The 25,280-nt window shown below is 42.4% G+C and overlaps 1 protein-coding gene across 9 annotated transcripts in view; it reads right to left on the reverse strand.

The window, feature by feature from the left end:
• Positions 1-25,280, reverse strand: part of SYNE1 (spectrin repeat containing nuclear envelope protein 1) — a gene marked incomplete at its 5' end in the record, with an annotated part of 457,248 nt that overhangs the window by 13,538 nt on the left and 418,430 nt on the right. For 6 of the 9 annotated variants that reach the window (XM_082668957.1, XM_082668956.1, XM_082668955.1 and 3 more), the window contains 11 exons: positions 1,089-1,289; positions 2,854-3,065; positions 3,852-3,978; positions 5,642-5,784; positions 7,617-7,685; positions 10,232-10,565; positions 11,463-11,654; positions 13,659-13,796; positions 14,066-14,248; positions 17,484-17,634; positions 18,782-18,969. In XM_082668957.1, the coding sequence (XP_082525083.1) occupies positions 1,089-1,289; positions 2,854-3,065; positions 3,852-3,978; positions 5,642-5,784; positions 7,617-7,685; positions 10,232-10,565; positions 11,463-11,654; positions 13,659-13,796; positions 14,066-14,248; positions 17,484-17,634; positions 18,782-18,969 (1,938 nt within the window). The remainder of the gene's footprint in view (positions 1-1,088; positions 1,290-2,853; positions 3,066-3,851; positions 3,979-5,641; positions 5,785-7,616; positions 7,686-10,231; positions 10,566-11,462; positions 11,655-13,658; positions 13,797-14,065; positions 14,249-17,483; positions 17,635-18,781; positions 18,970-25,280) is intronic. The other 3 variants (XM_082668958.1, XM_082668962.1, XM_082668960.1) reach the window with 1 other exon arrangement.

Below are 25,280 nucleotides of genomic sequence, written 5' to 3' on the forward strand. Positions count from 1 at the left end.
AAAAGCATCTAATTTATTACTCGAGGGAAAAACTAGACATAAGGAAAATTGGCATCAAAATGCTTAATTTCTAGGGCTATAATACTACGTAGAGGGAAGCAGCTCTGCTCCTTCATCTTCCTCCTGTATTCAAATCTTCCCATCATTGAAGGCCTAAATTCAATCCCATCTCTCCACGCGTCCAAGTGTTCATTTATTCAAGGTATAGTTACAGAAGATCTCCAACGTGGGAGGCGCTGTACTGGGAGGCAGGGCAGGGGTGAAACCACAGCTTGGGTACCTGCTTTCAAGGAGCTGTTATTACTCCTGGGGCACCTATAATCCTGGGAAACAGGCTTCCCATCCTGCTCAGATTATAACCCAAACTCCTGGCCAGGACCCACCAAGCCCTGCATGATCTGCTTCCTGATCACCTCCCAGATCTTTCTCATCCCTTCCTTCCTCTCTGACTACTCTCTGATCACACTGGCCTTTCTTCTGTCTTTGAAGACACTAAGTCCTTTCCTGCTTCTGGGACTTGCCATCTGCTTGACCTCCTTCATGGCAACATCTTTCCAAGAATCAGCTCAAACATCCATAGAACTTCCCCAGTCACCTTTGCAAAGTGCTTTTTTTGTTACCCTTATCATCAACATCTGTAAGTAGCTTGGTTAAACATTTATTTGCATTTTTATTGTCTGTCTTCCCCAACAAAAGCAGAGGCTGGGCTGTATCCTGCCTGCCTAGTGCAGTATCTGTAAACACCTGGCAAATAATTGTGGTCTGAATGGATGAGTAAATATTTGTAATGCTCACTTGGATGTCCAAGAAATGTCCTTCTATGTGCTCAGAAAATACTGAATAAAGAATGAGTCGAAGGAGGAATGGTGAGGCTGAGATAAATGTGTGGGAATAGTCTCTTTGAACTCCTGGTCACATGTACAAATTCTCCAGTAAAATGAAAACTTTGGGCACAAAGTTATCTCACTCAAATACTGACTTTGGAGAGTAACTGCATCCCCCTAGTGATCTGGATAAATCGAGTCACAGACTCAGCTACACTGGAAATGTTTGACTTCAGAGCATGGCCGGCCCAAAGCCCCACAGACCTGACACTGCATCAGCGCGTCCTGGAGAAGGCCCCGCCATTCCTCCAGCAGGGAGCACACGCGGTCCCAGCGGCCATTCATCTGGGACAAGCGACCCTGCAGATCCTGGCTCTCCTCACTGCCAGTCTGAGTGAACTCGGAGCTGCACAGGTTGATGGAGAGGATGATGGCCTTGTGGTGGTCCACAGCTTTCTGGAGCTCCTGCAAAGAGAAAGGAGAACAATCAAACAAGGAAAATAACAATAAAAATACTAAAGAAAAATAGTCTAAGACCTTTGGACATGCTTCACCCAAATTAAAAGATCCATTAATTAACACCGGCCTTAGCAGGATGGCTGGATGATACAGTGGGTGCACACCATTGGGAACCACACTGTAGCTAAAAGAGATGGATCAGATGTGTACTTGACGATGCGAATGAATCTTCAGAAAATATGGTATAAAGTGAAAGAGAAACAGATTTATATGGGTGACAAAACAGCATTTATGTAATTTAAAACACATGTGCACACACAAATCCACATTTTTCATGAATATATATGGAAAAAGAATATGTGTTAAAATTTCAGAATGGTTGCCATGGGTTTGAGGAATTGGGATTAAGAAACAGTGGGGGAAGGCTTCCCTGGTGGCACAGTGGTTGAGAGTCCGCCTGCTGATGCAGGGGATGCGGGTTTGTGCCCTGGTCCAGGAAGATCCCACATGCCGCGGAGCGCCTGGGCCCGTGAGTGAGCCATGGCCGCTGAGCCTGCGCGTCCGGAGCCTGTGCTCTGCAACGGGAGAGGCCACGGCAGTGAGAGGCCCGTGTATGGCAAAAAAAAAAAAAAGAAGTTTGAGCATCTGTGGGGAAGACTCATTTCACTGTTTGAAAATTTAAAACAAAACAACTAAAACAAGGCAGAAATACAGCACCCCAAAAGAAAGAGCATACAGAGAAACCAGGGAGAAACAAAGGCAGTTAATCCTTGAGCCTGGAGGGCCCGGTAGCCCTCCTCTTCTGAGGAAGAGCACAGCTTGACGTTCTCCAAACAAAAAGGCAGGACCAAGAGACCTATTAAGAAGAAACTGAGCTCTCCATCCATAGTATGTTTACAAAAGTCTCCACGTATCAATGCATTTCAACAGCTGGGCTGAGAAGGATTTTTAAGATCTAGAGAGGGAGTTAAAAGAGGTTATCTTGTGTACTACGCCCGTCCAGGTCAAAATCAAATGCAAACGTTAGGTGTTCTACTGCGATGACTCCACGGGTTTTGTTTGCTTGGATTCATTTCACCGAAAATTGCTTCTGCCACTATTATAATCTATTTCAGAAGTTCTGCTGATTCCAGAATGTCAAGTGGCTTCCTTGGGTCTCCATAAACTCACACGTATACGATCTGGGAGGGGACTCCTCTCCAGCTCTAGATATAGACTTGTAGGACCCTGGACATAGCTGTATTTCCTTTAAAAGAGGTTAATTAGGTCCCAGAGGTACCTGGATGTTTCATGAAACTTTAATTGGTCATTTCTTAGCTACCAATTCATTAAATCATGACTATTTTCATGGGGCTGGTTCTGCAACGCTGTCCAGCTCTCAACCCTTCCAAGCCTTCCTATAAACACTCTGATCTGGGGTGGCTGGGGAAGCGTTCGTGTCCGTTTGTGCTGAACATTCCCCCGCTGCTGTGTGGCTGCACAACAGGCCAGGGCTAGTGGTTTCATCTGACCGGGCACGCCACGTGGCAGCGTTCTGTTCAGCGCTGCGGGAAAGGCCAAGGGTAGCTACCTTGAGTTTTTTGATCTGAAGCGCGATGGGCTGGATATCAGTGCTGCGCTGCCGGCGCTGAAGCTGTTCCAGGTCCTCCTCCGTCTCCTGCAGCCAGGTCAGCACGCGGCTCAGGTCCGAGTGAAACTGCTGCCACCTCTGGGGATTCTGTTTCCTCCTCAGCTCCTTGCTCAGGGCCTGCGCCTGGAGGAGCTCCCAGCGGTCAATCACACCTGGCAAGACAGCACACGCACAGGATAGCGAGGGATCATCCTCCACAGAGAACGTTTAGGAAGTGTTTGAAACCTACATGAGTGGCTAACTTTAAAACAGCAACAGAAAGAAAGTAATGCCTCTGGGCATTTCTGTTGCCGTCAGCTGTAAATAACAGTATGGCGGGGCTTCCCTGGTGGCGCAGTGGTTGAGAGTCCACCTGCCGATGCAGGGGATGCGGGTTTGTGTCCCGGTCCGGGAAGATCCCACATGCCGCGGAGCGGCTGGGCCCGTGAGCCATGGCCGCTGAGCCTGCGCGTCTGGAGCCTGTGCTCCGCAACGGGAGGGGCCACAACAGTGAGAGGCCCGCATACCGCAAAAAAAAAAACAAAAAAAAACAAACAAAAAGAACAGTATGGTGGCTGTGTTTTTTCTATCTGCATTTTTAATGATAATGGAGAAAACATATTAACTACCTAAGATTTAACATTGTAAGGAGCTTTAAGAAGTAATAAGCATGAAAGTGGGTGAAGATAACATTCAACTCTTGGTTTCCTTCTGCAGGAAAGCTCTGAGAGTGTACAGAGCACACACAGAAGATTCCTGACTAGTGATTAGAGACGGTGCCTTAAAATACATGGGACATGGGAAAAAAACCACTGTGATTATTTTCACCTCCCGCTCTGTCCCCAGAGATCATTGTAACACGGAGGAAAGTTCTCAGGATAGACCAGTGTAGAATGAGGTCAGTGGCACAGTGGAACTCGGGGGCAACGAGGTGCTTCGAGATCTTCTATTTCACTCACCAGCTGTTTGGGTTTCGGTGCTATTCAGGTTAACAAAGCCTGGAAAATGCTCCTCTTCCTCTGTCAGTTTGTGTTCCAGTCTTTTCACTGAGTCTATACTGCCGCTGCATTCACCCAGCAGTTTCATCTGTTTAGATACAGAAAAGAGGTCCCCCGTCACAAAATACTCAAATTGTCATGAGTGCAAGAACTCCTGGAGAAAATATCTTTGGAGTTCCTCAAAAAGGGCAGTAGCTGTGCGCTACTTCTCTATAAAGAGTAACCCACTCTGCTGAAAACAAAAAAGTCAAGTTCAAAAACATGCTTCTTAAACATGTGACACATTCATGTTTACATAAAGCAATGCCTTGAAGATATACTTGGCACACGTGGTTTTGCATAAGTCTCCAAAATTTCTTTTAAAATTTATGAATCAAAACAGACTAAACCGATCTGGGATTTAACACTCAGAGCCCCTAGCTGGCAATACAATATATAGTTTTTGGCAAGCTGCCCTTTTTCTTCAACTGAAGGGCGGGAAGAGTAATATTATCACAAATCTCAAAGGGACATTTATTTGTATGAAAATACTTAAAAGAATAAAACAATATTAAAGCCAGCTGTTTCATGAGAAAATTTAAGCAATGGTTAATAGATACTAAGGGAATAAATTCTAACATCAGAAGAAAAGCTTCCAACTCCGTGTTTAATATCACGCACAGTATTCAAAGATTAAAAGAACAAATCATTTCAAGACACTCCTGCTATACTGATCAGAACGTTTTCTTTCAAAGCCTTTGACAAATTACATTGCTATTAAGTTACTTTGATTGCTTTTGATTGGTGTTAAGTATAACCTCAGTGATGTCAGCATGCTCATTGCGAAATTATATTTTTAAAAAAGAGGTTTCACTATGATAGAAGTCAGTAAAATAGGCCAAACTGGACAGGAAGTAAGCTCATGATTAATTAGTCTTCTGTGATTGTGAGGATATTAACGTTAGCGGATATAACTAGAATGGTTCTCTCTCCTGGTTTCAAAAAAGCAGTACGTGGGTGTTGTCATTAGGCTTAAGGAAATTAATTTTTCTTTCCTTTTACAGAGCGGTCTTTTGGGTATGAAAAGAAATGATATGAGGCATAGAAGAGATTTACTTTCAAATCCTCTTGCGTAAGTATGTGTAGGAAAACAGGTAATTCTCCGAGAAAAGTTATTCGGTCAGTAACCTAAGCAGAGCAAATGAAGTTATTACTTTACAAAAAGCTTCGACAATGGAACTGGTAATACACACAATCTCTTGCCATCTTTTCCCCAAATCTCTCTTGTTAGTCAGAACCGTTTTCTCCAGAATGAACATACAAATAACAGAGCATTAAAAAAGTCCCAAGATCATCAAGTGACTCAAGACACCTAGGAAGAGAACTCAAACAATTCCGTGTTAGTAATCTACCAGCTAAAATCTGCAGCTCCAAGGATATCTTGGTCAGAAAATCACCAGCTGAATTTGGAAAAATGCCGAATCCCTTTCCAGAGCCAAAGCATTTGGTTGCTTTCAATTAAATGGATTTCACTCAGTTCTCCGTGTAGAGGACCAGGCTGGTCATTAGGGTGGATCAGTGGGTCTGAGCACAGACCAGTTTTGCTCAAAAGGTAATCGACTAACAGGGCTTTGTTTTGCACACACACGAGTTCAAGGGCAGCTTGGTACGTGGAGAGCCGACACAGCCCTCGTGCCACAGATGGACTGTTCTTTGTCACACGATTGTGATTACCAGGTATGTGTCAGGATCACGAGGGTCCGGATACTCACATAGCCTCTGTAGCTGGAGTCTAGCTCTGGTCCTGCAGGAGTTTTGCTGTGGATAATATTCTCCATTTGCTGCATCTGAAAGTGGCTGTCATCCAGGGCTTTGCCCAGTTGTTGGATCTGTGACTCCAAGGTGCTAGGATCCCCTGCAGTGTCGACCATAAGAATCTTTACAAGCTTGACATTCAAGGAGATGGTTAAGAAATTCTACAGCTAAGGCAGTAGAGAGATGGTACGTGTGTGGGTCATCATAAAGCACATTTAGTACCGACTTGTTGGTGGGTTAGGGGTTCGAATTACCAGACCAATGAATGTGCTTGACCAAGAGTCCAAGCAGACTGGGTGTCGCAAAAGGGGCCTGTGGGGGGTTCTAGCAGCCCGTGCTTCTGCTCCCTCTTCTGGCTCATCCCCTGAAAACTGCGTGTTGTTAGCGTTCTAAAGACCTCAGGTGGTGGCTTCTGCTCCCCAGTAACTAGGAGGCAGTTACATCTCAGGCTCCCTCTGCAGTCACTTATCAAACAGAAAAAGATACACCCTCTCATTTTCCTTTCTGCATCTCAGTAGAAGATAGTGCCTCTTAAGTCCCAGGTGGCTGCCTCATTCACTTAAGGTGGGACTTCAAGGGAACCAAGAAAAGACTAGCTCAGGATGGGTACGTGTGGAGGTACCAAACTAGCAACGGCTTGCTTTTGTATGGGAAATCTCTGTACCTCCCTCTCAAATTTGTTCTAAAACTTACACTGCTTTTAAGAAATAAAATTATGCAAAATAAAAAAAGATTAATAATGAAAAAAAAAATCAGGAGAAAGCTAAGATTTTACCATTTCCATCCAGGTATGTTCTCACTCACAGCGTAGAACTTCTAGCTCATCTCCTTTGAGAGATGTGACATCCTTTTGCAAAATTATTGTGTGTGTGTGTGTGTTTGTGTGTATGTGTGTGTATTACAGTCTTTGAATTCAACAAGAACATTGATCATCAGAGTGAAGCTAGCACAGGGTGAAAGCAGAATAAATATTAGTAAGCTTTATTAATTGTTTTTTGGAAAAAAGACCTTCTAAATACACCTGGAAGAGGTTTCTCACTGGGAATCACTCAGGCAGTAACCATTTCAGTAATGCTACCTTACTTCCTGTCCTTTGCTTTTCTGCAAAAACCAAAGTGTAAACTAATAAACTCACAACTCAATATCCTATCACTGTGGTCAAACCCTCTTCTCTCCAATGTCCTCCAGATTACTGACCCTGAGCTACAGTTTGTCTAGAGCAACATTAAGCAAAACGGGTTCCATTTTCCTTTCTTTAAGCCTTCTTGTTTCAGGAATAGTTCTGTCCTTAAAGGAAAATCTAATTCTTTTTTTTTTTTTTTGAAAATCTAAGTCTTAAGATACTGTGGAATACATTCTCATGTCAAATTGTTTTATGGGGTGGTAAGACTTATTAAACTAAAAGTATAATATTTTAGAGCTGAATATCTGATTTCACCCCTTGTCTCATATGGGACCCCTGAGATCAGGAGGATGAATGGTGGGCCTGAGGTCACACATATAGGCTGGTGGACTTGGGACCAGATCCTTGAGCCCTGATTCCTCAGCCAGAGGTGGGTCTGCAAGCCCGCCTCGAAGTCAAGCAGCCAGACCTGCTACAACCAAGCAGGGCACTAAAGCACCAGTGCTAAGACTAGTGTTTCCATCTCCTATTTTCTGCCATTAATGGGCACCACAGGTTACACGTACTGAGAGTGATTACCATTTAGCAAGCTGAGCAGTTGTTTTATTGCACTTGATTATTGGAATGTTATTCTTGGTGTCGATCAACCAAATGTTTTGGTTTTCGTTTCTGAGACAGCAGTCAGAGAGGAAGTGCTGCCTCAACATGCTTTTGGCACAGAGCTGTGAGAGGTACAGTAGATGTGCTGGGAGAGAAGGAGGCTTGTTACAGGTGAGGGACAGAGGTGCACTTTAGCTTTTGGTGCCTACCAGAGGGATTTCTGATTGCACTTTCTGTGAGTTTAACATAGGCCTCGGGACTTTCGGGGATCGTTACATCTGCAAAAAGAGCACACAGTCTAAGTTGACAGCTACGGTCTGGAAACCTTGATTCGCGGATGGCAGGAAAATAACTTTCTTAGGGAAAAAAAGGAAGTTAGTCATCCTTGGCAGATAACTCTTGAACATACAGAGAAGTCTGAGTACGATCACCAAAGGGTTCCTGAAATAAATCATAATAAGGGTTCACGTTGATTGTTTTATGAACCAGGTGCTGTTCTAAGCACTCATTTATCCTCACAGAAACCCTACAGGGGGCATGGGAGTGTTATTCTCATTTTATGGATGAGAAAACTGAGGTTCAGGGGAATGAAGTTACTCATCCAAGTTTCAACAGCTAGTAGTGACATAACTGGGATTTCAACCAAGACAGTCAGGTTCTAGAGCAGCACTGTCCAATAGAAATAAGATGAGCCACGTATGTTATTTTAAAGAGTCTAAGGGCCACAATGAAAAAGTAACGAGAAAGGGATGAAAATAATTTTAATACTTAATTTTACTAAACCGATATACTCTAATTCTAACATGTAATCAACATAAATAGTATTATGTGTATTTTACATGCTTTCCTTTGTGCTAAGTTTTTGAATTTTGTGTATTCGTGTAAGTGCATTTGACACAGCAAATCTCAGTCTGCATGGTCACATTTCAGTGTTCAGCTGTCACACGTGGCTGAGGGCTACATATTGGACAGTTCTGCTTTAGATGCAAAATGCCTAACTATTAGGTTGTACCATAAAAACAAAATAGAAACGAGAGAAATCCTTTTAGACAGTGTTATACCCTTGGGGATCCAAATGTGAACCATCAGAAACAAGCAGAAATTCTCTTTTAGAGAGATGCGTTTACAAGCGCTACAAATTGGCCTCTGATTATTGATTCTATTTTTACTCACCTTCCTTACAATGCTCCTCTTCCTCTGTCCATCCCTTCACTATATGTGTTTCTTGAAGTTTCATACTTCTTGTATCCCTTCATACACTCTTCCTGTGCGATCTCCTTCCTTCCCTTGGTGACCACTATGTGGAAAACTACCTAACTGGCATTTCCGGTTCCTGAAATTCAGATCCATGCATCCATCTACTGCTGGCTTTTCCCCCTGGGATAGTCTACAGCATCTCAAGTTCAGGATGTGCACAGAGGGACTCGTCACCTCCCCCTTTCTCACTGCCCTGCCCCCGTGGCTCCACAGACACCCAGAACATTCTCTCCTGCTCATGGCCCTCCGAGTCTAGGACCACCTGCATCTTTCACCAAGGTGCCCAAGCCAGAAAATCACTTCAATCCCAATTCAATCAACCATCAGTTATGGAGGAGCCGTCTTATGATTTCTCATAGCTCTTCCATTCTTTCTATTCCCCGTGCTGCTTCCTTAGTTCAGGCCACCATCACATCTGTGTCCTGGATTGTAAAACAATTCCTTCTGGACTCTCTTTCAATGTGCCCTTCTCTAGATAGTATTGAGACAGGTTCTTTGGAAATATGCATCAGGACTTCCCTGGTGGTGCAGTGGTTAAGAATCCACCTACCAATGCAGGGGACATGGGTTCGATCCCTGGCCGGGGAAGATCCCACATGCCGCGCAGCAACTAAGCCCATGAGCCACAACTACTAAGGCGGCGTGCCACAACTACTGAAGCCCACGCGCCTAGAGCCCGTGCTCCGCAACAAGAGAAGCCACCGCAATGAGAAGCCCGTGTACCACAACGAAGAGTAGCCCCCGCTCTCTGCAACTAGAGAAAGCCTGCGCGCAGCAACGAAGACCCAACGCAGCCAAAAATAAATAAATAAAATAAATAAATGTATTAACAAAAAAAAAGAAAATATGCATTTGATCTCATTGCCTCCCTCCTTAGAGCCCTGCTGTGGCTCTCCATGGCCTTCATGATAAAAACCAAACTCCTTTCCATGACGAACAGGTTGCTTTATGACCAGGTCCTGGTTTGCCTTTCCACCTCCTCTTTGTTCATTCCATGCCTCCCAGTCTACAGCCTTGTCATTCTGGACAAACTCCAGGTGACCAGAAGCGCTGAGGCTAATCATAAATCCAAGATGGGCACGCTTTCCTTTCTTGCTCTGAACATTGCTGTGTCCTCCTGACCAACTCCTATTCATCCTTCAGGTCTCAGCTCAAGCCTCTTCCCTAAAGCCTCTCCTCAAAGCGTCAGCTTAGTCATCCCCGGGCTGTGCTTCCACACCACCATGTGTACGTTGCTATCCTAGTGCCAAACATTTCACAGCCGTTTCTTACTTGTCTGTGTTCCACACTAGAGTGTGAGCTCTTTGAGAAGAAAAGGAACTGTGTATTTCCAGTACTTATAAAGTGCCTGTCGTGTAGTAAGAACATAAGTATATGTGGGATAAATCAGTGGCCACAACGCCAATTTTATATTTGCGAATCATGTTAATATCCAATTATTCATTTGTGTATAAGTTCCCCTAATGGGAGAAGGCAGATGATTCTGCTCAGCACACGGATTTCCGGTACAGTATCCACTCCTTTTTATTTTCTTTCAAGCTAGCATATAGGAGGAGCTCTTTCTTACCTGACAGACCAACAGCTCCCCTGAGATAGAAATCTTTATCTTCCTGACCCTCTTCATCCTCAGAGGGCAGAGTTCTGGACACAGCAGACTCCAGGTCACGACTGAGGTCATAGTCATGGTCCCACTCCAGAGGGATGGAGTCCACACTGGCTGGGGTGTCTCGCCCGGACCTCTCGCCCTGGAGGGGCTGGGCGAGTGAGAGGGAGGGGTTGGAGGCAGGCTGGGGGGAGAGCGCGCTGTCCGCGGAGGTGTCGCGCCAGTGGAGGTCCGACAGAGCTGCAGCCTCCTCCAGCTCCAGCTCCTGGTCAGAGAGGTCGCGCTCGTCATCTGGGAGCTAGAAACGCAGTCAAGCCAGCCCTGTTACCGCAGCGCTCAGCTGACCCCCTTCCCACTCTGTGCTCCGCCTTTCACCAAATCTCAGCACTCAAGCTTATCGGGACCACATTCCTACCTCGCTGGGGGTGATTTTAAACTTCCTATCATCAAATAAATAAGTATCTTCTGATAACTTTTGTAAATGTCTTATACATGAATCTAGTAAATTCTCAGTTTTATCATGGAAAAATGGAAATAATATTAAGACCTACTTCAAAGAATTGATATAAGATTAAATAAAATGTAAATAAAGGCAACCTAGTACCTAATCTGCAACACAGTAAGTACAGAATGGCACATATCAGGAACAAAAGGGAATTACTAATAAAACCTTAGCTGGTCCTTTCATACCTTATAGTCCAGATACAAAATATATTTTATCACAGAAGATTCCAAATATTCTAATAATAGCATCTTGACCATGAGATGTGATTATGGTAGCAATTAGGGAAATGGAAGAGAAAAAAGAAATTCAACTAAACAACCTCATCAATTGAGCCACTGTTTACATTGCTCACTTTCATTCCCTTGTTTCTTCTAGAAGCTTCTTTATCTTCCATGGAAGATGTGTACCAAGTACGCTTCTAAGCTCTTTGTATGTATATATGTTAACTCATCGTGCCCAAAGCAATCCTTTCTACAAGGTAGGTACTGTTATTAAACCAGCTTTACAACTGAGGAAACCAAGGCAAGTGACGTGAAGTAACTTGCCCAAGGTGACGTAGCCAGAGCTGGGGCTGGAACCCAGGCACTCTGGCTCCAGAGTCCGGGCTCTTGCCCACTCAATGATGTTACCTAAGTCCACATTATTAATTCTCTTTAGATTTCATGATAATGAAAAAACAATGTCACATACAGGCAGGCGAATCAGTTTCTTATGGTATCTTTCCACGCGCCCGAAGACCTCCTGACAGTAACGTCGGAGTTCATCCAACTCTTCTTCAATGAACGTGGCATCCAGGGGTTCACTCTTTTCTATCAGCTGTTCTCCTTGGGCAATTATCTGCTCAATCTTATTGTGGTTCAATGAGATTTCCTGCTGGAAGGCCTAGGGAGCACATATTGCATGTAATTTTTTATTGCTCACTTGGACATGAAGTAATTCTAAAATACATATGTAGAAAAACCATGTAGGGGATATTAAATTTACCATAGACAATGACAAGCCAAGAGGCTGTGACTTTCTAAAGTAAAACATAAAAATTTTAAATCAGAACGGGAGGCAGAAATGGCATTGTTAGCATTCCATGACCAGAGAGGTGCCTTTCGCTAATAAAATTTACCACCACAGACGGTGCGGGTAAGAGAATCATAGGAACAAACATTCAAACCCATCATAAAGTTGAGAGCACTGGTGGCCCCTGATGAAAAGCAATGGTAAGCAATACAGTGCCACTGCAATAAATTTAGCATTTTAAAGAATTATATTGGATATTTTAATTTTAGATTTCCTGACATGTCAAACGTGATGAAGGAAAGCCATCCGAATGACAATGTCACAAATTCTTCTCAGATGATTTTTTTAAGTTGTTTCAGGACATAAGCAGGCATGATTATAATTATTTGAAAAAAAGGTAATTCTGGAGGATTATTTAGACTCATTCTATATGATTCAAAACAGTTCAGCTACAGGGGACAAGTTTCAGGGGATAAATTTTAATTCAACACAAGAATAAACTCTGGAGAAACTTCCCTGGTGGCGCGGTGGTTAAGACTCCGTGCTCCCAAAGCAGGGGGCCTGGGTTCGATCCCTGGTCAGGGAACTAGATCCCACATGCATGCGGCAACTAAGGGTTCGCATGACAAAACTAAGGAGCTGGCGAGCCGCAACCAAGGAGTCCACCTGTCGCAACTAAGACCCTACGCAACACCCTCCCCAAAAAAGAATAAACTCTGGAATAGTTGAAATTGCACAATAATAAAAAGACTGCCAAGGGAGAAGGAGGGTGTTAATAAATGCCATGACCCTGTCAGAGTCCAAAAAGAAAAGATTCAACTACCACTTGGTAGAAAATGAAGCTTTTAAATATTGATTTACCTGTGAAATGACTTGCAAGAACTGAGGTGAAGGGAGGGATGGAGAGAGAGAGGCTGGGCAGAATACCAGGGCTATTTTATGATTTTTTTTATCCTGAGAATCACTGATTAAAAGTAACTTCCTTGTTTTATTATAACAACCTTAAAGTTATGGGCATCACGACTATTCTTTAAAAAAAGAAAACTATCTTATCTTAGGAGGAAAATTTCACAAGCTGCACTGCATATTATTCAAGATGTTAAACACTCTTCCTTTCAGGGAATCCTTACATCTAATATATATCCCTCCCCATTTAAAATGTTTAACTAGCCACTGTGTTTGAGTCATATACTGAAACATACCAAACATGCTTAAAAACTAACTTGGCACCTAAGAGTGTAGACTATGTGGAATGAAATCCCAACACGAGAAAGTTGAACTGCTCTGGATCATGTGAGTCAAACAATTTGAAGGTGCTAGAAACAAATCAGAAAAAACAACAAGAACGAAAAACAACAATCCTGGCGATCAAGTTAATAATTCAAGTGTATATGTTAATGGGAGTTGTATCTCTGGGTAACGCTCTTCATTTCATTTTTAATATCTTTCTTATTTTCTGAATTTGTTTTCAATCAAGAAGAACTAATTTTCTGGACTTCCCTGGTGGCGCAGTGGTTGGGAGTTCACCTGCCAATGCAGGAGACATGGGTTCAAGCCCTGGTCTGGGAAGATCACAGAGTGGCTAAGCCCATGCACCACAACTACTGAACCCACGTGCCACAACTACTGAAGCCCGCGTGCCTAGAGCCCGTGCACTGCAATGAAGAGTAGCCCCCGTTTGCTGCAACTAGAGAAAACCCGCTCGCAGCAACAAAGATCCGATGCAGCCCAAAATAAAAAAATATAAATAAATAAATTTATAAAACAAAAAAAGAACAGTTCTTTAGTATGTTCTTCACAAAAGTATCTAAAAATTCCTTTCCTCTTCAGACTCTCTTCGCACTGATAATTTGAAAAAAACCCCTAATTTATCACCTTGAGTTGCTTTATTTTAGCTTGAACATCACACTCGGAAAAATGCTCAATGTTAGTGAGCTGCAAATCCATCTCTGTCAGCCACACCAGGATGCTGTCCCGTGCAGTCTCAAACTCCTCCCGCTGGCCAATGAAATGCTGGATGTGAAAAGAAAAGAATAACAGTGAAAAAGCCCACAAACACGTGCTGAGATGGAACCGCCAATTCCAACATTCTCCTGGAAAGTCATTTTCTCAACGAGCTACCAGAACCCTGCAATTTTTTGCCATATAAATTCATGCTGGATACCTCAATCTCTTGCCATCCCAGTCTTACAAAGTCACTGAGACTATGTCCTAACATTGTGTACAAACGGCCCAATCCTGTCCTCCGGGCCTCTAGGCTACAGAGGCGGCGTAGTATAGACCTTGAGTCTGCGCAAGATGGAGGTGACGCGCTTCTGCAGGTTGTCCCATCTCTGGTTGCCTTCGTGGATCATGTGTTTCAGGCTGCATGCCGAGTCGGTGCGGTTCTCTCTGGCCAGGCGGCGGTACTGCTTGTTGATCAGTTCCAGCTGGGTCAGGGTCTCATGGACCTGTCGCTGGAAACCCTAAGACCACAAAGAGGCACATCAGACAGGGAGATCAGCGGAGGGCTCTCAGCAAGGGTGTCTGGGCTTCACATTGTGATGTCAGGCAGAACAGGAAGTCAACTCTTCCCGCAAAATGGGAAAAGACAATTTCTAACCAGCATATACTTCCACTTGTTAAAGTAAAGTCATATAATCGGTGTGGCTTAAGGAAAGGGAGTTGATCAAACAAAAATATGAAAGAAAATGGCAAACAGTAATAAATATATGTATATACACAAATACATATACAATATAAATATAATATATGCACATACATAGAGAACATACACACATACACATGATATATACATATATATAGAATACACACATATAACATGTACACGTATGTAACATATACATTAGAACATACACATATATAATATAGTTTTTAAAATAATTAACAGCCTGAAAAAACTTTCCCATAAAGCAAACTGATTACATAAATATGTATGTATGCTGCAGTGTGAGTTTAAAATGTTCAAAGTTTCTGACGTCCACACTGAGAAAAGATATCAGAGAACTGTCTCTTTAATTTGTAAAATATGTTCTTTCCTAAGAAATCCAGAAATTGCCTCAATTCTGGTGTCCGTTAAAAAAAATAAAACTACCTTTTGCTGAAGGTCTTCTAAATGCAAGCTATTATTAACTTTTAAGAAAAACAGCTTAGTAAAAAAAGTGTGGAACATGCTCTGTTTCTTTTTTGTTGCCCTCCTGAATGACTCAGTTTTCATAAAACGTTTTAGAGCTGATGTGACACCTTACAGAGTAGTAGTTATTTACTTCGGAGGTTACCCCATGCACAGCTTAGCGTTTCCACAGGTAAAATACTCTCTCTTCTTTGTCTCTGTAATGTAGCATAACCCTAGCGTAAGAATCATTTGGTCAAAATAAAATGAATCTTTTTTATTTCAAACTTATGTGTATGATTTATGACTGATTTTCATCCTGGCATTGGACAGAAAATTGTATAACTGATTGGACTGTACTCATTTAAATCCCCAAGTTTTGCTTCCTTTGGCTTGTCACACTATTTACATGCCACCACACTTCTGCCTCTGAAATGGTTTTTCTTCTGAGGGTTGCTTTAAGAACCTTTATCCGAGTAAATCCAACCTTGTATTCTACAAACTTTATATTATTTCCCCAGAAAAGGAAGTGGTAAGGAAAGTTCAGCTTTTGCCATTACTGGAAGTCACAGAATATGTTTTCTCACTGGCGTGAACGCGGGCACCACGGTTGGGTACCCCAGCACAGCCAGATCTGTCCCCAATATTTGTGCAATTGAACAGGCAAAGACCGCCGTAAACAATATTTTGTTTTTGTAATTTATTTCTGTCTCTTAAGAAAATTAACTACAAAGATAAGTAATAAAATCATTCATTTTAACTAGCTATATAACTATATAGCATTAGAAGCTTAACTACATGGCTAACCTTTGCTATAAAATCTGAGGGTCTAAAATAGCATCAACAAGGATCTTACTTAATCTGCTTTGGAGTGTAAGCCAACTATAGAAGGTTTAACCTTTATGAAGCTGAGTGTCATAAGATGCAGTACAAGAGTATTTCCACTAGCACTGGTTCACACTGGGATGATCTGAAATCTACTGCAGAATTTACTGTGGCTTTTTACTAGAACTTTTCTAAGGGAAAAGCTTTTAGATAGGATTTTTTTTCTCTGGAATTTAGTGGTATAGTTACATATAAGTGCATATTCAGACATCAGAATAACTTATTTATTTCACATAGTATTTGAACACTTTTATAGATTCATGACTTGCCCATCTATGACTCGTAGATTTTAAACTCCACAAGAACAAAAACTAAACTTCATGTTTAGTTCATAAACTTCATAACAGGCCTCCAAAAATGCCTGGTTAACTGGCATCACAAGGTAAAAATAAATCCAGCTGAATTTGGTTGGATTTTTTTAGTCTTAGTTTAAAATATCTCAGGGAGCTTGGGGCAGACTTAGCAACCAAGAATGATTTTTGTAAGATCCATGCATCAGAACTGCTCTCTGTCAGCGTAGCTGAGAACACAACTGCCGATCCGTGGGCATTGATGGGAAAAGAAACTTCAAATTAAAAAATGGTCAGCTTAAGGCTACGTCAGGTCCTCTGTGAAAATGAGAGGCTGAGAAGTTGGGATTTCATCCTGTCCCAGCGACAGAGCAAGCCTCGAGACTGCCCAGAATGGCAAGGAACTAGAATCTGTTACTGAATGATTCCTTTGTTTATGAATACAATTATACTGCTGTCATTTTTGTCTCTATAAAATTGAAAAATCTTGGTGACTCAAGAATGGCGCTGCTCTTCATTTATAATTAGAGATGGTTTATGATTTAAAATATTTGATCAATTCTGGAGCCAATTCTATTTTATCAATGATTAAAAAATACATATATATCTATGCTCCAGTTAGGTTAAAAAAAATCAAGAAAATTCACTGAAAGACAGATAGATGTTTTTGTTTTTGTTTTTTAAACATCTTTATTGGAGTATAATTGCTTTACAATGGTGTGTTAGTTTCTGCTTCATAACAAAGTGAATCAGTTATTGATTCAGATATGTCCCCATATCTCTTCCCTCTTGTGTCTCCCTCCATCCCACCCTCCCTATCCCACCCCTCTCGGTGGTCACAGAGCACCGAGCTGATCTCCCTGTGCTATGCGGCTGCTTCCCACTAGCTAGCTGTTTTATGTTTGGTAGTGTATATATGAGCATGCCACTCTCTCACTTTGTCCCAGCTTACCCTTCCCCCTCCCCATATCCTCAAGTCCATTCTCTAAGAGATCTGTGTCTTTGTTCCTGTCTTGCCCCTAGGTTCTTCATGATCATTTTTTTTTGGCATGGAAAACCATCATATCTGAATCTTAGAAGGTTGACTGTAAAAAATTATGAGATCAAAAGAATGCCAAGATCTTTTGGGGGGAATCATGATTCGTGTTTTCTAACAGAATTGAATAATTCTATAATGTAATGAAGGGCATTACTACTTTATTTGTAATTCTTGACAATCTTAAAGTAAAAACTTCCTTTCTCTTCTTCTTTGCCTACTTATGAGGTAATAATAAAGATGGCCAGAAAGTCATCACCTAGCTGTTTGAACAAATAATATGTGGGTGAACAGATTGTTTAGGTCTTGGGACACCAACTACCAGCTGGCTACTCTCGTAGCAAAATAAAGATGAAATATTTGAAACCGAAAATCACCTCAAATTTCTTTAGCTCGTCCTTGGCAACTGTATAGAGCACCCCAGAAGAGCTGGGGAAGGCAGCTACCCTTTCCGAGCATTTCAGCCAATCTTCAAAACGAGAAAAGTCATCCAGAAACTTCTGCCACAATCTCCACGTCTCTTCAATTCTAAGACAGAAATGAAAGAACAGAATCTGATCGCTTGAGACTGTTTGTGCTCCAGAACCCTGTCTGGTACCTGCAACAGGACTAAGAGTGCCCAAAACAAGCAACCGGGTGCCAAAAAATAACCGTTCCTTGAGCCAAACTTGCCCAGACTGAAAAAGAAACAACTGTTTGAACTAAGATGAAACAGCTGTGCGTGCGGGCGTGTGTGTGTGTGTGTGTGCGTGTGTGTGTGTGTGTGTTTAAACACACGTCCTGCAGCTCTGGATTTGGAATTAGTCAAACTGAGTAAGATAAGCACATGGTGTGAACTGTTCTGGGTACACGCAAGGAAGTTTAAAAGTGCAACACCGTGGGCTTCCCTGGTGGCGCAGTGGCTGAGAGTCCGCCTGCCGATGAAGGGGACGCGGGTTCGTGCCCCGGTCCGGGAAGATCCCACATGCCACGGAGCGGCTGGGCCCGTGAGCCATGGCCGCTGAGCCTGCGCGTCCGTAGCCTGTGCTCCGCAACGGGAGAGGCCACAACAGTGAGAGGCCCACCTACCGCAAAAAAAAAAAAAAAAAAGTGCAACACCGTGCCTGCAGTGCACACTCATACCAAGCTTCCGCTGAACTTATACTAAGGTTTGAAAATCCATTTAAGTTCAATGTCAAATTTACCCTAATCAAAATCTACCAATGATGGCAAGATAAACAGTATCCTTTCAAGAGTTCCCCAGAGACCACAAAGATTATGTGCCTGAAGTCACTGTGATAATTTTCTAACATAATCACTATTTTTTTTACCACCTTGAATTTCAAAGGGCTTAAAGGTATGTCCTTTGTTTTATTATTTCCTTTTCTATGAAAGAATGTTAGTTTTCCAGAGCACTAATTCTGTAACATTATATTTGTTCAGCAAGGGCGTATTTTAATTTCTCTGAATTATATTTAAACTGTTAGGTCAGGTGTAACTTGGCTTGTTATATTTATATATGACCTTTATACGTACTTATTTTCCCAAGTAAACGTAGATGATGGCAACTTTGGGAAACCAAGGCTATTTTTGGACATTGCAACCAAAAGCAAATAGTGAACCGTAGACACTCTGGGTAAATTTTTTGTTTTTTTGGTCCTTCCTCTTTCGCAACTGTTTGCACAGCCCGGCTTACTTTAGCCTTCTTTCCATGGACACAGCGCAGATATTTCTCCATCGCCGGTCCAGGTTGCGCGTAGCCTGCTGGATGGACCCGCACTCGGCATCTGTGGCACAGGCATCACAGTCATGCAGGAGAACCTCGCACAGGTTGAGGACAGAGGCCACACCCGTGCTGTGTTTCTCTATGTCTCTCTGAAGCTCCTGCAGGGAAGGAGACATGCTTCATTCAAACGCTTGCGTACAGATGGGAGAAACCGCAGCAGTATATTCACTGACTCAGAAATGCTCAGGCAAAACCTCGACAAACATTTCATTTGTTTGAATGCATGAAGTTTCTTCAAGTTCCTTTATAAAATACCGCAACCTCAAAAGTATGAGAAAATGAATCGAGAAATATTTTAGCTATGTGAGCAAAGCCAAAATATCAACTGAACAAATAAAAGAGACTACGTCAACTGTATTGAGTAAAATGAGCTTCTTTAGTGATAGAAAAATGAATCTTGCCCCAGTCTCTACTTCACAGATTTTCCCTTCCATTCCAATCCATAGATCAATCAGTCAAAGGAATACATGTGCTCCTGTTAAGAGCTGGCACTCAAAAACTGGGATTTGATCTCCAAAGATCTACAAACTGTTTTAAACAGTTAATGCCCCCATCATTAAAAGGTACCATGGTTGAAGGGACCTAGGTTTTCTGTCATGTATGGCATCGTTCTCATCAGCAGCTTCCTCAGTGAGCAAATTTAAATGTAGGACAGAAATAGGAAGATATGAAATATGATAATAAAGTTCAATTTTTGTTAATATTTTTATTTTATGTTTTTAGACCAGCAATTCCTGTGATAACTTCCATATAACTGAGAGGTTATGCAAGAGATTTGAAACGACAGTTTAGTGAAATAGAAATATTGTACAGAATTTATTTTCTTGTGTCTATGGAGTTTATGAAATCTCCAAAATTAATCAAAGGCACTGTTATTGCATTCAACAATAAGCCAGAGTTTGTATAGAAGATATTAGAACATGGTGTTAAGGAGAAAAACAGGAAGAAGAATATACATACAAGAATATAAATCCCAGCTAACTGAGTAAGTTGAGGAATTATCAAGAGAAAAGCTAGGCAAATTCGAGAACTGTATAAAAGAAAAGGAAAATACATTGAGGACCTTGATGAATAGGGCAAGCAAAACGTGACACCAACAGGCCTCCTTTTTAATAATGGAATACTCTGAGTAAATGGAGTTAAAAGCTCAACAGAAAAAATAATGCACATTTTGCATTTATATTCTATGTGGTTAATATGAAGATTTCACATGGTAGAACTCTGGGCAAATTCAATGCCTTGTTTATCATTCACCTGTTGATGAATACTTAGGTTGCTTGCATGTCTCACTTGTAAATAATGCTGCAGTGAACATGGGGGTGGAGATATCTTCTTCAAGATAGTGATTTCATTTCCCTCAGATACATACAAAAGTGGAATTGCTGGAACATATATGGTAGTTCTGTTTTTAATTTTTTGAAGAAAGTCCATACTGTTTTCCATAGTGGCTGCACCAACTTACATTCCCACCAACAGTGTACAAGGGTTGCATTTTCTCCAAATCCCTGTCAGTACTTTTTATCTCTTGTCTTTTGATAATAGCCATTTTAACAGGTGTGAGGTGATATATCATTGTGGTTTTTATTTGCATTTCCATGATGATTAGTGATGCTGAGCATCTTTTCATGTACCTGTTGGCAATTTGACTATCTTCTTTGTAAAAATGTCTATTCAGGGCTTCCCTGGTGGCGCAGTGGTTGAGAGTCTGCCTGCCCATGCAGGGGACGCGGGTTCCTGCCCTGGTCCGGGAAGGAAGATCCCACATGCCGCGGAGTGGCTGGGCCCATGAGCCATGGCCGCTGAGCCTGCGCGTCCGGAGCCTGTGCTCCACAACGGGAGAGGCCACAACAGTGAGAGGCCCGCGTACCGCAAAAAAAAAAAAAAAAGTCTATTCAGGTCGTTTGCTCATTTTTAAATTGGATAATTTATTTTTTGCTATTCATTTGTAGGAATTCTTTGTATATTTTAGATATTAACCCCTGATCAGATATGTGGTTTGCAAACATTTTCTCTCATTCCTAGGTTGCCTTTGCATTTGGTTGATCATTACTTTTGCTGTGCAGAAGCTTTATAGTTTGATTTAGTCACACCTATTCATTTTTGTTTTTGTTGGTTGTGCTTTCAAAAATCACTGCCAAGACCAATGTCAGGAAGCCTTTTCCCTATGTTTTGCTCTAGGTTTCAGGTCTTAAATTTAAGTCTTTAATCCATTTCAAGTTAATTTTTCTAAGCTGTGTAAAATAGAGGTCTAGTTTAACTCTTTTGCATGTGAATATCCAGTTTTTCCAACACAATTTTTTGAAAAAACTACCTTTTCCCCATCGAGTATTCTTATTAGTCAAATATTAGTTGACTGTGTATGTGTGGGTTTATTTCTGGGCTCTCTATTCTGTTCCACTGGTCTATGTATCTGTTTTTATGCCAGTACCATATTGTTTTGATTACTATAGTTTTGAAATATAATTTGAAAGCATAAAGTATGATGCCTCCAGCTTTGTTCTTCTTTCTCAGGACTGCTTTGGCTATTAGGGGTCTTTTTTTGGTTCCATATGACTTTTAGGATTTTTTTCTATTTCTGTAAAAAGTGCCATTGGAATCTTGACAGGGATTGCATTGAATCTATACATTGCTTTGGTTGTATGCACATTTTAACAATATTAATTCTTCCAATACATGGAATATCTTTCCATTTATTTGTGTTTTATTCAATGTCTTTCATCAATGTCTTATTGTGTCAGAGTACAGATTTTTCACCTCCTTGGTTGAATTTATTCCTAAGTATTTTACTGTTTTTAATGTTATTGTAAATAGGATTGTTTTCTTTGTTTATTTTCCAGATACTTCATTGTTAGTGTATGGAAACACAGTGATGTTTGTATGTTGAATTTGTATGCTACAACTTTCCTGAATTTATTAGTTATAAAAGTCTTCTGGTGGAGTCTTTAGGATTTTTCTATATATAAGACCATGTCACCTGCAAACAGAGACAATTTTTACATCTTCCTTTCTGAGCTGGATGTCTTTTATTTCTTTTTCTTGTCTGAGTTCTCTGGCTAGGCCTTCTAGTGCTATGTTGAATCGAATTGGTGAGAGTGGGTACCCTTGTCCTGTTTCTGATCTTAGAGGAAAAGCTTTCAATCTTTCACCACTGAGTATGTTAGCTGCGGGTGTGTCATATATGTCCTTTATTATGTTGGGGTCCATTCCTTCTGCACCCAATTTGTTGAGAGTTATGATCATTTGAATTTTGTCAAATGCTTTCTCTGCATCTATTGTGATGATCGTATGATTTTTATCTTTCATTTTAGTAATGTAATATATTACATTTATTGATTTGCATATGTTGAATCATTCTTACATTCCAGAACGAATCCAACTTAATCACAGTGTATAATCCTTTTAATGTGCTGATGAATTTGGTTTGCCAGTACTTTGTTGAGAATTTTTGCATCGATATTCATCAGGCATATTGGTTGATAGTTTTCTTTTCCTATGGTGTCCTTATCTGGCTTCAGTATCAGGGTAATGCTGGCCTCATAAAACGAGTTTGAGAATGTTCTTTTCCCTTCAATTTGTTGGAAGAGTGAGATGAATTGGCTGTAAATGTTTGGTAGAGTTCACCTATGAAACCATCTGGTCTTGGACTTTTCTTTGTTGGGAGGTTTTAAATTATTGATTCCACCTCCTTTCATTATTGATCTGCTCAGATTTTCTATTTCTTCATGATTCAATATTGGTAGATTGTATGCTTCTAGGAATTATCCACTTCTCCTAGGTTGCCCAAATTGTTGGCTTATAATTGTTCAGAGTAGTCTCTTATGATCCTTGGTATTTCTTGTAATGTGCCCACTTTCGTTTATAATTTTTATTTATTTTGGTCCTCTCTCTTTTTTAATTGATTACTCTAGCTAAAAGTTTGTCAATTTTGTTTATAATTTCAAAGAACCAACTCAGTTTCGTTCATCTTTTCTGTTGTTTTCCTATTCTGTATTTCATTATTTCTGCTCTACTCTTTATGATTTCCTTCCTTTTGCCAACTTTGGGCTTAGTTTTTTCATTTTTTTTCTAGTTCCTTGAGGTATAAAGTTAGGCTGTTCATTTGAAATCCTTATTTTTTCTTAATGGAAGCATTTATCACTATAAACTTTTCTCCTAGAACTGCTTTTGCTGCATCCCATAAGTTTTGGTATGTTGGGTTCCTTTTTTTGTTTATCTCCAGATATTTTTTTATTTCTCTTTTGATTTCTTCTTGGATCCACTGGTTGTTCAGGAGTGTGTTGTTTAATTTCCATGTATTTGTTAATTTTCCAGCTTTCTTCCTGTTATTGATTTCTAGTCTCACATCATTGTGGCTGGAAAAGATACTTGATGCAACGTCCATTTTCTTGAATTTATTAAGACTAGTTTTGTGATCTAACATATAATCTCTCCTGGAAAACGTTCCATGCTCTGAGGTTGGGGTGGGCCTGGGGGTGCTGCTGGCTGGGCCCTAGAGTCACCTCTGACTGGGTGAGGTCACAGGGTACGTCCCCTGGCAGGGCAGTGCCACTGGTTAGACCCTGTGATTGGGCAGGGCTACAAGCTGGTCTCTGCAATTGGCCTTTTTTAAAATATTTATTTATTTATTATTTATTTAATTTCTTTTTGGCTGTGTTGGGTCTTAGCTGCGGCACGCAGGATCTTTCGCTGTGGTGTGTGGGCTTCTCTCTGGTTGTGGCGCACAGGATCCAGAGCACGTGGGCTGTGTAGTTTGTGGCACGTGGGCTCTCTAGCTGAGGTGCGCAAGCTCAGTAGCTGTGGAGCGCGGGCTTAGTTGCCCTGCGGCATGTGGGATCTTAGTTCCCTGACCAGGGATCGAACCCGCGTCCCCTGCATTGGAAGGCGGATGCTTTGCCACTGGACCACCAGGGAAGTCTCACTGTAATTGCTCTTGATGGGGTCTTAGGCTGTGCTCCCAGACCAGAAGGTGCTGCTGGCTGGACTCTGTTCAGGTGAGGCCTCAGGCTGTGCTCTGTGATCATGCAGGGCTGCAGGCTGTGCCCTGGAGTTGGGCAGGGCCACAGTCTAGGCTTTGCCATCAGGTAGACCGCTGGCTGTGCTCCCCTGTTGGGCAAGATTACTGGTCAGGCTCTCTGGTTAGGAGAGCCTGCCAACTGAATCTCACAGTGAGTGGGCCTAGAGACTGTGCTCCATGGTCTAGCTGGGCTGTTGTCTAAGCTTTCTTCTTGGGTGGGGTCGCAGGCTATGCTTGGTAATTGGACGGGGTCACTGGCTGGGCTTCCTGACCAGGCAAGGTTGCAGGCTGTGTTCAGTAATCAGACAAGGCCCTTGGGTGGACTCCACCACTGAGTAGAGCTGTAGTCTGGGCTCCATGGCTGGGTGTGGTTGTAGGTTGGGCTCTGAGGATGCCTAAGGTCACTGTTCAGGCTCCTTGGTTATGCAAGGCCAGAGGCTATGCTCAACAGTTGGTAGGGCTTCTGGCTTGGCTCCCCGCCCAAGCAGGGCTGTTGGATGGGCTCCATGGCTGCCTGGATTCTCTGGCCAGGCTTCCTGGTGGGGGGGTTACGGAGACTGTGCTCAGCTGTTGGGTGGGGCTGGGAATCTGCCTCCCTGCCCAGGCCGGGGGTAGAAAGAGCTCCAAGGCCTGTAATGCCAGTTGTCTGGGGACCCAAATGAAGCAGAGCTGCTAACTGAGTTTGCAGGCTAGACGGGGCCACTGGCTGGTCTCTGCTGATGAGCAGAGACGCTGGCTGGCATCTCTGCTCGGGTGCAGCTGCAAGCGGGAATGCAGCCCACCAAGATCTGAGTGCAGGTGCTGTAAGCCGCATACCCCTTCTCCATCGCTATCTGATCCCCTGTGACTGAGCCTCATAGATTTCCTTAGTGACCCCCATGAAGAGAGACCCCAGCGGGCCTCCTGGGAAGCGTCATACAATACTGGGGGAGCTGGGTGTCCACTTTGGCCTCTCTCTCTTTTTTTAATTTTCGGCCTTGCCCCACGGCTTGCAGGATCTTAGTTCCCTGACTAGGGATTGAACCTGGGTCCCTGGCAGTGAGAGTATGGAGTCCTAACTACTGGACGGCCAGGGAATTCCCCACCTTGGCCTCTCTTTTCCAACTGGAGAAACCACAGGCTGGGGCGCTCTGGTGTGGTGCTGTGCCAGCCTGGGGCAGGCGATGTGGGCAGAGTGCAGCCACTCCTCTCACCTTCTAACGTGGTCCTTCTCGGTCTCTGATGTCCAAGGGCTGCTGCAGCCTCACCCTGGGTTCTGGGATTTTCACAATGGTGTCCTGTCTGTGGATAGTTGCTTGTTGGTCTTCTTGTGATGGGACTTAAGTCAGGAATGGCTTATGCCACCGTCTTGGTGACATCACTCCTCCATATACTTTTGAATCTCTCTCAGAGGGG

The sequence above is a fragment of the Grampus griseus genome (assembly GCF_964374135.1).
Source record: "Grampus griseus genome assembly, chromosome: 13".
Taxonomy (NCBI): Eukaryota; Metazoa; Chordata; class Mammalia; order Artiodactyla; family Delphinidae; genus Grampus; species Grampus griseus.